The sequence below is a fragment of the Geotrypetes seraphini genome, chromosome 1 (assembly GCF_902459505.1).
Source record: "Geotrypetes seraphini chromosome 1, aGeoSer1.1, whole genome shotgun sequence".
Lineage (NCBI taxonomy): Eukaryota > Metazoa > Chordata > Amphibia > Gymnophiona > Dermophiidae > Geotrypetes > Geotrypetes seraphini.
The window spans coordinates 388,657,989-388,674,629 of NC_047084.1; the positions used below are offsets into that span (position 1 = coordinate 388,657,989).

The following is a 16,641-nucleotide window of genomic DNA, read 5'->3' on the forward strand; positions in this document are numbered from 1 at the left end:
CTGAGATGTAATTTATAGGTCGAGATGGTATAATCTTATGATTTTTGCTGATGTATGGTATCTCTATGTTACTGTGAGCCGCCTTGGATAAAGGCAGATTAAAAATGTTTTAAAAATAAATAAATAAATAAATAGTGTTTTTGTATAAATCTCTGGTAAGATCCCATTTAGAACACTATGCAATTTTGAAGACTGCACCTTCAAAAAGATACAAACAAAATAGAGTTGGTCCAGAAGGCAGCTACAAATTGGTCAATGGTCTGTGCTAGAGAATGACATGGGAACAAATTTTTCTCTATCCCCGTGGGAATTCATTTTCCCATCCTGGTGAGTTCTTTTCCTGTTCCATTCCTGCAAGTTCTGTCTTCATCTGCATAAGCCTCAAACACTTTAAAATCATAAGTGTTTGAGGCTTGTGCGGTTAAGCAACAAAACTCATGGGGATGGGGCAGGAAAATTTAGTTCATATGGGAATGGGGACAAATTTGTCCCCATGTCACTCTCTAGTTTGTGTTATAAAATATATGGGAAAATACATAGTAACATAGTAAATGATGCCAGATAAAGACCCGAATGGTCCATTCAGTCTGCCCAAACATACACTCTCTATAATTTAATGCTTTAATTTAAATTGTTCTTTTTCTTAGATATTTCTGGGCTAGAAACCCAGAACTCTGCCCGGTACTGTGCATCTACTGGAGTCTCCATCAAAGCTCACGCCAGCTCATCTAAACCATCCTCAACTAAATGGCCTTATATGGGACACAGACCCTAAAATAGTAGTTTGTATGAGGCATCTCGGGGTCACAGCCGCTGGAGGACCAGGCCAGGAAACTCCTTTCTGCTTCCCCATAAAAAAACAAAACAAAAAAAAGCTAAGGGGAGCTGCACCGTCTCACCAAACCTCTATTGGGGAGAGCTCAGCACACACATCTGTCTTTGATGCCATCTTGATCCCATATTTGTTTCTATTTAATAGCATAAAAATACCAGTATGTGATTATTTTTGGTTCCGATTGATAAGGTGAGTTTTTAGGCAATCTGGAAAGTGAAAGACACTCACCAGTTAGCACAAACAGGATGCAAATGAAAGAGACAGGTCATCATCTCACCTGTAAGAATATCTGCTGCAGCCTTTCTATACAGTTCTTATACCAAGGTGTAATCACATCAATCCCTCCTGTTTCACATCGCACTAAGTGCTCAGTAAGGATCATAATGAAGCGCTGTAAGAGAAGGATATTACAATTTAGATAACCTGTGTGTCCATCAAGATGAAAAAACATTCAACTACGACAGGAACTCCCTACAGCCATTTCCTCATGGCAATCTGCACGGGGCAGGAGCGTAGGAAGATCGCTCCTGCCCCGAAAGCCCGCTAGACCACCAGGTAAGGCCGGGAAGGCGGCAGGGAGGTAAAAAATGTTTTTTTTTATTTTCCCCCTCCCCAGAAAAAAAATCGCGATTATGTGAAATTGCGAGTGCAGAAACCGCAAATGGGGATGGGGAAGTGTATACAGAATTTTGGAAAGAATTATATAAAAGAATGTATCTGTATACATAACTCTCCAAAAAAGGTATATAAATTCACCAAACTTCATATGAAGGAAGAAAGCACAACTATCTTGAAAGAGCTGAAAACCTTAAGTTTAAGTAGAACTGCAACAGAAAATACTCTGCAATTGCTAGCTTAGGCCCTGATGCACAAAACTCTGACAATATGGTAAAAAAAAACCAAAAAAAAAAACAACCCAACCATGGTGGGTATGATTTTTTCTTTTTGGGCAATGCTCAGCGCAAATAGCATGAAAATTATATGCATGCTATTCATGTGGAGCAGCCTGGTAAAAGGAGGAAGAACTGTGCCTGGCGCTTGCTCAGAAAAGCAATCACCATCACAGCTCCTTCCCTATTCCTCCTGTCAAAACTTTTTTTTAAAATGTTCTCTGCTTCTGCTACGCTGTGCCTGCTCTCCCTGCCATCTGGGCTGATCATGGCAGGGGAATCCCCGATAAGCTGAGCCAGTAGGACTCACTGAAGCTGCTGGATTCGGGGCTTTCTTGCTGCTCAGCTGTCTGAGACTTTCCCTGCTGGCTGAGTTAAGTGAATCAGGGTATTAGGCCCCTCCCAGTGCATTCCAGGATATACCAGGCAGGGGCTTAATACTGCAGCTGCTTACCACAGGTGATGTATGCTGACTAAATGGCCATGCGAATCCATCTGGCTATGGAGACCTTGGGACACTGGTCTGCCGCACCTGGACTGGCTGGTTAGCACAAACAAATGGCTGGAAAGATGAAAGTCACTGGCCTTCTCTGAGCAGTGAAGTAAAACTCTTCACACATCCAGTTTCTTCAATATCCTATCCTGCTTGTCCGAGCCTATAGGTTGAAAAGCAGGCACACGAACCTCCTAGTTGATGTGAAAATCGCAACTTTCAGAAGGAAGAAAGGAACCTCCCCAACAACTACACCCGCCTCTGTGATTCAGAGAAAAGACTCTCTACAGGATAGAGCTTGCAATTCTGAGATACGTATCACCGAGACTACCGCCACCAGGAACATTGTCTTAACTGTGAGATCATAAATGGATACGTCTTTGCATTATGGGGCTTTAGTGAGGCCCTTTAGAACGATGTTAAGATTCCACGACGCTAAACTATAGCAGAGACCTCAATCGGAGCACCCTTTGTGATAGAGACCAGTGTCACACAGGGTAACTTATAAAATCGCCCTGCTGACATTTAAAACTCTACAGTTCAATACACCAGCATTCATTGATAGACTTCTGATTCCGTACGACCCTTCAAGATCTTTAAGATCTATTTCTCAATTTAACCTTAATATCCCTTCTTTAAAAATCATTGGCTCACGTCGCACCTCTACATTTTCTGTTACAGCCCCTACAATCTGGAACGCTCTTCCTTTATATCTAAAAATGGAAAAAAACCAAAAAAATTTTAAAAGCAATCTAAAGTGCTTTCTTTTTAAAGATGCTTTTAAATGAACTATTAAATTTTAGCCATTAATTTTATACTGGTCCCCTGTCCCTAAGTGTTTTTCCCTTAAATGTTTCTTACCTTTTCTATTACAATTGTAGTTCTCCCCCCTTCCCATATGTATCTAAGACCTATGTGTCAATATTTTCCCAGTGTGTACAGTTGGTAGTCCTGTAATTTTTATAGGAAAGTATGTTCAATTGTTATTTTTGTTTCAATGTTAATGTTTTTACTTTGTACAACGCTTTGTAGACCCGAAAAAGCGTTTAATCAAAAACTGAATAAACTATGAAACTACCCTGGATTCAGAAACTGCCAATTGCGAAAGTTGGCCTGAACATTTTCCACTCTAGCCAAGTGGGCAGTAGAAAAAGCCTGCAGATGCCCACCAGAAGAGCATCTGACCTTCCTGATGTAAGGGAGTGCTTTTGGTGCCTCCTTGTCTGTTCACATACGGTACTGCTGTGGCTTTGTTAGAGAAAGCAAAGTTGCTTACCTGTAACAAGTGTTCTCTGTAGACAGCAGGGGAATACAGCCACACTTGCTGATGAAGTCCTCTGACTGAGCCTGCATAAGGGTGCTCTCCCCTAGGATCAGTAGAATTTTTTTTTCTACTAAGCATGTGCGGACTACCTTGCCTCTGGGACTCCACTTTCCAACTGTCAGTTATGTTATTAGCTAATAGAAATAGTGGAAAATGGGATGGCGGGCAGATGGGCAAGTGTGGCTGCATTTCCCTGCTGTCTATGGAGAACATTTGTTACAGGTAAGCAACTTTGCTTTCTCCGGATACAAGCAGGGGTAATACAGGCAACTTTTTGGTGACTCCCTAGCTGAAGAGTGAGATGGATGGAGGTAAAAAGACTACAATGCAAATAAATTTCAACTCATTGACTGTTCAAACTGGGTATCTTGTGCTGAACTGTGATTCAAACAATAGTATTTTGTGAAGGTATAAACAGAGGACCAAGTTGCTGCTTTGCAGATATCTGTAATTGGGACTGATCTTAAGCTTGCACCTGAAGAAGCTGTAGCACGTAGATGACGTGCTCCAACCTGACCTGGAGGTGATAATTGAGCCCTAGCATAGCAGAAAGAGATGCAATGAGCAATCCATGAAGAGATAATTCGTGTAGATACTGCATTCCGTTGAGTAGCTGAATTAAAGGAGACAAAAAGCTGATTAGTCATCTGGAGAGTTGCAGTCTTGTCTAGATAATAAAGTAGTGCCCTCCTGCAAACCAGTGTGTGAAGACTTTGCTCCGCAGACAAAGAATGAGGAGGGGGAAAAAAACCCAATGATAAGACTATAGATCAGGGGTGTCCAATCTTTTGGCTTCCCTGGGCCGCACTGGCTAAAAAAATTTGATGAGCAGGGATGCGCGCTCCTGGTTCTTCCATACACTGCAGGCACACAGGACTTCCCACAGACCCATAGAGCAACCTCGAGCCCTGGTGAGATATGCCTGGTGAAGCAATTTAAAATGAGTCTCTCTCAAGTCAGTCACTTTGAAAAACCCCAAGCCCACTTGAAAGACTTCCTGAAACTGCTCTATGTCAAGAAGACACCCCAACTCCCTCTCCCAATGTTGGGCCACCTGGGTGATGCCAGTCACTCCCACCAGGTCTTTAACTATCCTATACCAACGAGATAAGTATTCAAAGGCACAGACAAACAGAAAAAATATCTGTCCAATCTGATGCTTCGCAACCATGGACCCCAAGACCTATGTAGCTGAGCAAAATAATGACATGCTTGACTATAGGTCCAAAAGTGTATATTCAGCAAGTCCCAGATCACCCACACCTGAGCAAATGAAGGGAACTCCCCTCCCCCCAATCCAACAAATGGTGCAGAGATCTAAACCCCTTAGTCTCCCAGGCCATGAACAGAGAGGATTCCAACCCCGGGGCAAACTCCAGGTTGCCCAAGAAACTCCAAGGTCCCGTCCCACCCTGCTTCCTTATCCACTAATCTCAGGCCAAATGGAAAGGTCAGAAGCCCCCAAGACATATATTAAATTAATAAACTGATAAGGATAACACCATGCTTTAACCAGAGACAAGGGAAAAAAACGTTCATCCAAAGACATTCATGCACTCCAAGTAACAAAACCGCCACGTTATAAGAGTGGAGATCCGGTACATTGAGCCACCAAATTCCTGTGCTAAAATGAGCTTGGCGTAAGCAATCCAAGCCGATTTACCACGCCACAAGAATAGTCTAACCAGGACCTTGAATTCCATTTCCTCCCTTCGTTTAACCCAAATGGGCAAGACTTGTAAAGGGTATAAAAATTTGGACATAATCATCATTTTCAAGAGTGCCACCCGACCGAAAAGAGAAATAGGGAGTTCCATCCAAGATGCACAAATAAATTTCAACTGCCGCAAAACTCGGATGACATTCAGCTGATACATTTCAGAGTCAGAAGTATGAAGGTAAATATCCAAATATTTAAGAAAGGGGTCTGATGATGTGATGGGCAGTTCCGCATGCCACGGCTCAGACCCCACCCCCCTCAGGGGCAACACCTCTGATTTACTGCCGGAAAAGGTACCAAACATCCGCACCCAAGCCAAAAATAACAGTAATTGCTGATCTGCATGCCGGACGAACAGAAGCATATCGTCCGCAAAGAGGCTAAGACAAATTTCCTGAGAACCAATGCGGATGTCCTCCAGGGAGGATTCTTGCCTAATGCGTGCCGCCAGCGGCTCAAGTGCCAGAACAAATAGCAGGGGTGACAAAAGGCAGGCTTGCCAAGTCCCTCTGCAAAGGGGAAGGCATTCATCAGCTTACCATTCACAATAAGCTGTGCTCGCGGAGCACAGTACAAAGCCTGCACCCACTCAACAAATCTATCCCCTATCCCAAATCTCTCCAGTACCCAAAACAAGTAAGGCCATAAGACTATCGAAAGCTTTTTCTATATCTAAACTAGTGAATACTGTTCTGTCCTCTGTCCAATGAGAGACCTGAATCACCATAAGAGCCTTACAAAGATTCAGAGAAGCATATCTCCCAGGGACGAAGCCCACTTGATCTTCCCCTATCAAATCCAGCAAATAACAGTTCAGCCGTTTGGCCAATATGGCCGCCAACAATTTAACATCTTGATTTAAAAGTGAAATGGGTCTATATAACTCAGGCTGTTCAGTATCTTTGCTGTGCTTGGGAAGAAGAATGACATGGGCCAAATTGACTCAGCCCAGACTTCCCCTACCCAACCCCTTTTCAATTTAGTATGTTTAGACTGGGAAAGATGTGTCTCCTGTAAATAAACAATATCAGCCTGGAGTTTTTTTGAGTGAAGCCAAGATCTTGGTTCTCTTTAAAGGAGAATGAATACCACCGACATTTAGAGAAACAAGTTTAAGTTTAATAATTATCTAAATAGTAGTGGATTAGAAGAACCCCACTGAGTAACAGAATGGCGGGGGTGAAAAGGGCAAACAGAATGCTAGGAATGATAAAGAAGGGGATCACGACCAGATCTGGAAAAGGTTATCATGCCGCTGTACCGGGCCATGGTGCGTCCTCACCTGGAGTACTGCGTACAGCACTGGTTACCGTACATGAAGAAGGACACGGTACTACTCGAAAGGGTCCAGAGAAGAGCGACTAAGATGGTTAAGGGGTTGGAGGAGCTGCCGTACAGTGAGAGATTAGAGAAACTGGGCCTCTTCTCCCTCAAACAGAGGAGATTGAGAGAGGACATGATCGAAACATTCAAGATACTGAAGGGAATAGACTTAGTAAATAAGGACAGGTTGTTCACCCTCTCCAAAGTAGGGAGAACGAGAGGGATCTCAATGTTGTCCTTGCTCAATTGATGAAGCCTCCATTTGAACCAATGTCTACGGCTCATCTTAAGTATCTTACTTGGAAAGTGGTTTTCTCATTGCCCTCACATCTGCTCGAAGAGTCAGTGAGCTGCAAGTATTAGTTGCTGATCCACCTTTCACAGTTTTCCGATCATGACAAGGTGGTCCTCCGTACTCATCCTAAATTCTTTTCTAAAGTGGTTTCAGAATTTTATCTCAACCAATCTATTGTACTTCCAGTGTTTTTTCCAAGACCTCATTCTCATCCTGGAGAATCAGCTCTTCATACTCTGGACTGCAAGCGTGCTTTGGCCTTCTACTATGAACGCAGCAAACCACACAGAACTGCTCCTCAACTTTTTGTCTCCTTCGATCCAAACAAGTTGGGACATCCAATCTCTAAGTGTACCATCTCCAACTGGATGGCTGCTTGTATCTCTTTCTGATATGCCCAGGCTGGATTACAACTACAGAGTCACAGCCCACAAAGTCAGAGCAATGGCAGCTTCAGTGGCTTTCCTCAGATCCACAACCTATTGAGGAAATTTGCAAAGCTGCTACCTGGTCCTCGGTTCATACTTTTCACTTCTCACTATTGTCTGGATGTTTTCTCCAGACGGGATGGCCATTTTGGCCAGAGAGTATTACAAAATTTATTCTAAGTTGCCAACGCTCCCACCATCCCATTCTGGTTAGCTTGGAGGTCACCCATATGTAAGAATAGGCTGCCTGCTTGTCCTGTGATAAAGCACAATTACTTACCATAACAGTTGTTATCCAGGGACAGCTGGCAGCTATTCTCACAACCCACCCACTTCCCCTGGTTGGCTTTTCTGCTAGCTATCTGAACTGAGGAGACTCGCCCTGCGCTGTGCGGGAAGGCACTCTCACATGTGCTATGTGGCTGAGTCGAAACTTCTACGTTTCTACAAGCAAGTCTGCTTGCGAGGCTGTCCGCATCCGGGCTCCGTGGATGATGTCACCCATATGTGAGAATAGCTGCCTGCTGTCCCTGAATAACAACTGTTACAGTAAGTAACTGCTTTCTGGCTCCTTTATGCGGCATTACCTGCTAGGTCCTCCCTCTGAAAAGGCAATATTGTCCCTTCAACCTTTAGCCCTCGAAGTAATCTGGACCGAAGACAAGGAAGGTAGGTTGGAGGGAAACGCAGATTTTAGCGAGCGGGTCCCGGAGCAGTCCCTTGGAGTGTCCTATTCCGCGCGTGCACATCACGTGACCCCCTCCCCAAGTGAACTCCTATATACTTGAGCTTGTGGGTTGGCTGAAGGTTGGATTTCTTGAAATTGATGATGAATCCCAGCTGTTGTAGAGAGTGCACTGTGGCTTGAATTGTAATAAGCAACTGTTCCCTGCTATGTGCTACAAGGAGCCAGTCGCCCAGGTAAGGAAATACCATGTGGTGGTGTTTTCTGAGATCGCCCGCCTACTACCGCTAGACACTTTGTGAATACACACGGAGCAGAGGCCAGGCCAAAGGGTAGAACTCTGTACTGATCATGCTTGTTTAGGAATTTAAATCTGAGAAATTTCCAATGGGAAGGATGAATCGGGAAGTGCATGTAAGTATCTTTGAGATCGAGGGCGGCAAGCCAGTTGTGTTGTTGAAGAAGAGGCAGAATTGCTGGAAGTGAAATCATGCAAAATTTTTCTCTCTTGAGGAAAATATTCAGAGGACAAAGATGCAAAATAGGACGGAAATTGTGAGTTTTCTTGGAAATGATGAAAACTATTGAATAGAATCTCTGGTAACGTTGTTGTTCCGGGACTTCCTCTATGGCATTGTTTTAGAGCTATAGGGAAATTTCCTTTGTTAATTGCGGAATATGTTGATACGGAATACTGGATGGAGGCAGAAGATTAGATTGAGGATGGGTTGAAATAAAATTGAGGGAATACCCTTGAGAAATTATCCTTGGAATTCAAGAGTCTGATGTGATGTTTGACCATTCTGGGAAAAAACTGGTTAGCCGCCCTTCCCCCATTGGTAATGGGTCAAAAAGTAGGAGTTTGCTTAAGTGGAGGAAGTTGTGTAGTTGATGGTTACTTACGCTCCCTTGGACATTGTTTTTGTGGAAAAGCAGATACTTGGGTCTTCAGAGGAGCTGACCTGAAATAAGAAGTGTAGCGTCTGCGAGGATAGTACTACTGAAAAAAACTGTTGATGGCATGATCATAAGATGGTTGAGTCACTGATCTACGGTAAGGCTGGGAGTGGTCTGCTGTGTGTGCGGAGAGCTCATGCATGGCCATAGAGTTCTCCATAAGCTGCAATACTGTAAACAGGGAGCATCCGCCAATCTGTCATGTAGATCAATCCTAAAGTCTGAAGCATTGAGCCAAGCTGTGCGACGTGCTGCAATAGCCACTGCAGAAACATAATAACAGCCTTACTGGGTCCGACCATTGGTTCATCAAGCCCAGTAACCCGTTCTCACGGTAGTCAATTCAGGTCACTAGTACCTGGCCAAAATCCAAGTGTAGCAATATTCCATGCTACCGATACAGGGAAAGCAATGATTTCCTTTGTGTCTTTCTCAATAACAGACTATGGACTTTTTCTCCAGAAACTTGTCCAAACCTTTCTTAAAACCAGCCACGCTATTCGGGAGGTCATATCATAGGCGTCATAATTTGTTTTTATGAGATGAAATGTAGACACCTGCAATGCTATGTGAAGGTTTAGAATCTCCTCCAGGGCAGCCGATTCTAATTACTGTAGGATGGAGTGCTGAAAGTGCAAAATCTGCATCTGGTGAGCCATGATTTTTGAAGTTAACATGGAGCCTTGGTACACCTTTTCTCCATTTGAATCCAGGAAGCGATGATCTAAATGGAATTGGTTTTTTTTAAGGTTCTGATTTATGAATGTCAGATTTTGAAACCATTGCGTGATGCGGGAGTTGCTGAAGATCATGCCCAGGTGTTTTTTGAACCCTATATTTTAGCTCAAGTCGTCTGGAAGCCATGGAAACTGAATGCGGTTTTTGCCAGTTAGCCAGCTGTAAATCCTGAAGCACTTGATGGACTGGTAGAGTAATCAGATCTTTGGATGGGGTCTGGCAAGACTAAAGAATTGCTTGAAATTTTTTTCTATTAGGAGTGATAGCCTGGCTAAGACTGAGCAAAGTAGAAATTTTCTGAAGAAATTTCAAATAAGAATATTCTTCCTGCTGAACTGGTTGAAATGTTGGATGTGACTGGGTAGGGGGTTCATCACACAGTAGAGGAGACTCTGGTGCATCATATTAAGCTTGGGCAGGTAACATCTGCTGTTGCAGTGAATGGCAAAGCCAAGTACTTGGAGACCAAGGACTTCACTCATAGGAAAAAGGGTAAGACTCATAGGAAAAAGAGATCACTGCTCATATATAGAGAACCAAATAATCAAGACTACTCAAATCAATTCACTTCCCAACCAATCAAGAAGACCTTTAATTCAATGCAATCACTGTGGTGCTTTAATTCCAAGATACACTATTTGGAAGCTTAAGGCTTGCTCCATCAGTCTTCAACTTGCTAGTATTAAGGAGGAGCTCTGCAAACTTAAACAGGAATTGAATACAATTAAAGCAGCTTTCATCACTCCACAAAATCATACCAACTTACCTCCTCTACCTCAAAGAATAAAATCACCCATGAATAAATGGGTCATAGTAGGCTCAGGAAGATTTCATTCAACATGTAACACAGAAACATCCACCTTCACAAATATTACTTCTAGAGAATTCCTTCGCTCATGTAGTGCATTGCGATACTCAAAAAAACAAAACTGAGGTGGGACTGGAACTAGTGAAGGTAACTCGAGAGAGAAAGCGCACCCTAAGCACAAATAAAAAAGCTCCAAACAGAAAACAATTGCTGCTGGGGGATTCCATCATCAGAGAAATTAACCTTGGAACTCAGGGCGAGGGGACCAAAATATTGAAATGTCTTCCAGGATCCTCAGCTACTCGGAGTTACAGGCAAACACTAACTATAATTAAGGAAGAAATTAAGGATTCTAACACTGAAGTTGTTATCCATCTGGGAACAAATGACCTGGCCAACAACTCCACACTTGCAGTGCAGAAAGCTTTTCGTGAGCTTGGTGAGGGCTTGAAACCTTTTGCAAAGTCTTTAGCTTTTTCAGAAGTACTGCCTGCATATGGAAAGGGAGAACAATGAGTAAAAAACAGAGGACTTCAATAGATGGCTCAAAGCCTAGTGTCATCAAGAAGGCAACGTCTGCAGCATCAGCATGAATACCGCATTGATCAGCCCCTGGAAGAATCTGTGGTTGATCCTGAATTGATCGCCCCATATGTCATGCGATGAGGGGAAAAGCCTCACCCTCCAATGTAGGTGGAGATGGGTGGAATTTATCAGAATGAGAGCGAGAGTTGGAAAATTGTCTGTGTGTCCCAGTAATAATGTTATCTTTTAATCCCCTGTTTTATCAGTTATGTTTTCATTAAATTTATTGTAAACCGCAATGATAGGCGATATATCAAATATATAATAAACTTGAAACTTGAAGGCTTTAAGTACATAGGTGGATGGAGAAATTCATGGAAATACAAGAGACTATATTGTAATGATGGGTTACATCTTACTACTGAAGGAAAAAGAATACTTGCTGAGAAATTTAGACAATATGTTTCTAGGTATTTAAACTAAAAGGTGGGGGGCGGCGTATGTATGAACTACAGTTATGGAGGCCACCCCCAGCAAAAGATAAGACGTGATGGTAGTACAGATACCAACATAAAAAATATTAGCAACTCACTTCTTAGCAATGTAACAGGAAGTGTAACTAAACATAAACTTATACGAAAAACAAGATTACCACTGAAAGAGCTAGAAAGCGATGACCACAAATGCTCATAGTCTAAGCAACAAAGTTCATGATCTGCAAACCCTGATGTTAGAGGCAGATCTGGATACTGTTGCTATCACAGAGACATGTTTCAGTGACTCCCATAGATGGGATGCAAACAATCTTTTTAGGAAAGACAGAGATGGTCAAAGAGGTGGAGGAGTAGCTGTCTATGTAAAGATCAAGACCAGTGGTCCATCGCACCCAGCAGTCCGCTCACACGGCGGCCCCCAGGTCAAAGACCTGTGCCCTAACCGAGACGAGCCCTACCTGCGTTCTGGTTCAGCAGGAACTTGTCCAACCTTGTCTTGAATCCCTGGAAGGTATTTTCCCTTATAACAGACTCTGGAAGAGCATTCCAGTTCTCTACCACTCTCTGGGTGAAGAAGAATTTCCTTACGTTTATACAGAATCTATCCCTTTTTAACTTTAGAGAGTGCCCCCTCGTTCTCTCTACCTTGGAGAGGGTGAACAACCTGTCTTTATCTACTAAGTCTATTCCCTTCATTATCTTGAATGTTTCGATCATGTCCCCTCTCAGTCTCCTCTTTTCAAGGGAGAATAGGCCCAGCTTCTCTAATCTCTCACTGTACGGCAACTCCTCCAGTCCCTTAACCATTTTAGTCGCTTTTCTCTGGACCCTCTCGAATAGTACCGTGTCCTTCTTTATGTATAGCGACCAGTGCTGGATGCATTATTCCAGGTGGTGACATACCATGGTCTGGTACAGCGGCATGATAACCTTCTCTGATCTGTTTGTGAACCCCTTCTTAATCATTTCTAGCATTCTGTTCGCCCTTTTAGCCGCCGCCGCATATTGTGCAGATGGCTTCATCGACTTGTTGACCAGTACTCCCAAGTCTCTTTCCTGGGGGGGTCTCTCCAAGTACTGCCCCAGACATCTTGTATTCATGTATGTTCAACAAATCTTTGGAGATGGGAGTGGCTCCTGGGAATTGCAGAAGAGCGGATGTTGTCCCTATTCACAAAAGTGGTTGCAGAGATGAAGTGGGAAACTACAGGCCGGTAAGTCTTACTTCAGTTATTGGAAAAATAATGGATGCGTTGCTGAAAGAAAGGATAGTGTAATTCCTAGAATCAAATGGGTTACAGAATCCGAGGCAACATGGTTTTTACTAAAGGTAAATCGTGCCAAAAATATCTGATTGAATTTTTTGATTGGGTGACCGGAGAATTGGATCAAGGGCATATGCCTGATGTGATTTACTTAGATTTCAGCAAAGCCTTTGGCACGGTTCCTCATAGAATTATTGTTTATTCAGATTTTTGATTAAACGCTTTATCGATACTTCAAAGCGTTGTACAGAGTTTAATATAACATTAAAACAAAATAAACAGTTAAGACATATCTATATAAAAAATTTTTCAGTATTGACGACAAATTACTTACAGGGTAATTATAATAATAACTTTATTCTTATATAATAACTTTATTCTTAATTATGGGCCTGAAGGCTCCAAAACACAATTAGGAAAGGAGGGGAAAAATACAATTGATATAGAAAATGTGAGAAACATTCAAGGAAAACACGAAAGTGACTGGGAAGTTAAATGAAATAATAAAAGCTGGTATATCTCAGAATTTAAGAAATTCAATTAAAGGCATCTTTAAAAAGAAAGCACTTTAATTTACTTTTAAAATTTTTTAAATTTTCTTCCATTTTTAAATCTAAAGGAAGAGTATTCCAGATCGTTGGGGCTGTTACAGAGAAAATGGATGTGCGACGAGTGCCAATTATTTTTAAAGATTGAATATTGAGATTGTTTTGAGATACAGATCTTAATGCTCTCGGCGGATCATGAGGAATCAAAAGTCTGTCTATGAATGCTGGTGTATTGGACTGTAAAGTTTTAAATGTTAATAGGGCGATTTTATAAGTTATCCTGTATGAGACAGGCAGCCAGTGAGCATTTTGAAGTAAAGGGGTAACGTGATCAAATTTCTTTGCGCCGAAGTTTATCTTGATAGCTGTGTTTTGGATAAGCTGCAATCGTTTTATTGTCTTTATGATAGAAGACTCTTGAAAAACTTGATGGGCTGAAGTTAGGACCCAAAGTGGTGAACTGGATTAGAAACTGGTTGATGGACAGACGCCAGAGGGTGGTGGTTAACAGAATTCACTCGGGGGAGGGAAAGGTGAGTAGTGGAATCCCTCAGGGATCAGTGCTGGGGCCGATCTTGTTCAATATGTTTGTGAGCGACATTGCCGAAGAGTTAGAAGGAAAAGTTTGCCTTTTTGCGGATGATACAAAGATTTGTAACAGAGTAGAGACTGAGTGGAAAACATGAAAAGGATCTGCAAAAGTTAGAGGAATGGTCTAATATGTGGCAGCTAAAATTCAATGAAAAGAAGTGCAGAGTAATGTATTTTGGGATTAATAATCGGAATGGGCCTTATGTGCTGGGAGGTGAGAGGCTGATATGCATGGATGGAGAAAGGGACCTTGGGGTGATAAGTGTCTGAAGATTTAAAGGCAAAGAAACAGTGTGATAAGGCGGTGGCTGTTATCAGAAGGATACTAGGCTGTATAGAGAGAGGTGTGACCAGTAGAAGAAAGGTGTTGATGCCCCTGTACAGGTCATTGGTGAGGCTCCACTTGGAATATTGTGTTCAATTTTGGAGACCATATCTGGCAAAGGACATAAAAAGACTTGAAGCAGTCCAGAGGAAGAAGACAAAAATGATAGGAGGTTTGCACCAGACGACGTATGAGGAGAGACTGGAAGCGCTGAATATGTATACCCTAGAGCAGCAATGGCGAACTTGTGGCACGCGAAGGCCTTGCAGCTGACACGTGGGAAGGTCCGCAATAGAGAGCTGCACGGGACGTCCCCTAGGGTCGCGGGGATCCCGTGGGGACGCCTCTGAGGGTCGCGGGGTTCCTGTGGGGCTGGATGTACTAAATCGTGCGGCTTTTCTCCCTACCTGCTCTGCTTGCCGCACAGAGCCGAACGGAAGTCTTCCCGACGTCAGCGCTGACGTTGGAGGGAGGGAGGGATGACGTCGGGAAGACTTCCGTTAGGCTCTGTACTGCAGGCAGGGTAGGTAAGGAGGAGTAGCCTCGCGGCTCGAGTGGCTACCAAGGGAGGGGGGGCGGTCCGCCCCGCCCCGCCCCGTGTGCAGCACAGCCGGCCAGGTCCCCTTACTTTTGTGGTGCTAACCCGACCAACCGACAACAGCCCTGGTCCGACAAACCTCCCTGCCCTTAACCGCGAATCTAAATTACCTTCTTACAGCAGCTGTAAGAAGGAAATTTAGATTTGCGGTTAAGGGCAGGGAGGTTTGTCAGACCGGGGCTGTTGTTGGTCTGTCGGTCGGGGAAGCGCCACAAAAGTAAGGGGACCTGGCCAGCTGTGCTGCACCCGGGGCGGGAGAGAAGGAGGGGGGAGAAGGACGCTGAAAGCACTGGGGAAGATAAAGGGGTGGAGAAGGACGCTGAAAGGCCATGGGGAAGACGGGGTGGGGGGGAAGGACACTGAAAGCATTTGTGGAAGACAGAAGGGGGAGAAGGACGCTGACAGGACATGGGGAAGACGGGAGGGGAGAAGGACGCTGAAAGCACATGGGGAAGACAAAGGGGTGGAGAAGGACGCTGAAAGGACATGGGGAAGATGGAGGGTGGAGGAGGACGCTGAAAGGCCATGGGGAAGACGGGGGGGGGGTGGAGAAGGATGCTGAAAGGCCATGGAGAAGACAGAGGGGGGAGAAGGACGCTGACAGGACATGGGGAAGATGGGGGGGGAGAAGGACGCTGAAAGGAAATGGGGAAGAGAGAGTGGGGAGAAGACGCTGGCAGGGAAGAAGACAGAGATGCCAGACTATGGGGGGAGTGGAGGAAAGACGATGGGTGCCAGACCAATTTGGAAGGGGGGAGAAAGGGAGAGGCACAGTAACAGAGCAAATGGAAGACGCAGAAGGAAGAGAGACAGTGGATGGAAGGAACTGAATTAGAACATGAGGAAAGCAGAAACCAGGCAACAAAGGTAGGAAAAGAATTCTATTTCTTTTTTTCTGCTTCAGGATAAAGTAGTATATTAGTTGTGTTGATAAAAATTTATAAACAAAAGAGGCTCTGGTTTACAAAATGTGTATTCTTCCCAATTAATATTTCCAAATTAATAAAGTCTTTTTGCTTATTTGTAAATGGGCTTCTACCAGAGCCTTTAATTCAGTAGCATAATTAAATGAAATAACTATTTCTGAAGTTTATAGGGACGGGCGGGGACGGAGAGGATTCCTCACGGGGACGGAGGGATTCCTCACGGGGACGGGTGGGGACAGGTGAGACTTTGGCGGGGACGGGTGGGATTTCTGTCCCCGCGCAACTCTCTAGTCCGCAATTAAGATATGCTGCACGGTGGGAGGTGAGTGTGCCGGTGTCTGCTTTGCAGCTCACCTGGCAACAGGGCCGGACTTGCCATTGGGAGGACCGGGCATTGTCCCGGTGGGCCGCGGCCCATCCTCCTGTGCTGGCTGCAGTCCTGTGAGTGGATGTTTAGCCTGCCTGTCTTCCCCTTAGTATCCTATGAGCCAGGCAGTGTGTGAGGGGGAAGTGGGGGGAGGAAGAGAAGCTTCACACTGAGTCTGTCACAGGAACTCAGTGAGGCTGTAGTGTGACTCCACATGTGACATCTGTAATCAGGAACAGTTCCTAGTGCTCCCATGCTAGAGAGGTGAGGATATGGGGGGATGTTAATGTGTCTAATAATGTGCTCCTCTGTAAAAACCTCTGTATCTTCCATGGGGGACATGCTAAATTCGAGGAAATAAAAAAGCTGCTTATGATGATTGCATAGAGAAGTTCAGTAAGCTGAGAGGAGGGCTGGGCTCTCTGTGAACAACCAACACACTAATCCTCTGCGCTGTACCTTATGGAAAACTCAATATAGCAAAAAACAGTAAAGTGTTTATGTGG

General features: G+C 44.0%; 1 protein-coding gene across 5 annotated transcripts in view; it reads right to left on the bottom strand.

The window, feature by feature from the left end:
- The window catches only part of NCBP1 (nuclear cap binding protein subunit 1), a 397,555-nt gene that overhangs the window by 22,054 nt on the left and 358,860 nt on the right, over positions 1-16,641 (bottom strand). For all 5 annotated transcript variants that reach the window (XM_033917013.1, XM_033917021.1, XM_033917038.1 and 2 more), the window contains one exon: positions 1,113-1,226. In XM_033917013.1, the coding sequence (XP_033772904.1) occupies positions 1,113-1,226 (114 nt within the window). The remainder of the gene's footprint in view (positions 1-1,112; positions 1,227-16,641) is intronic.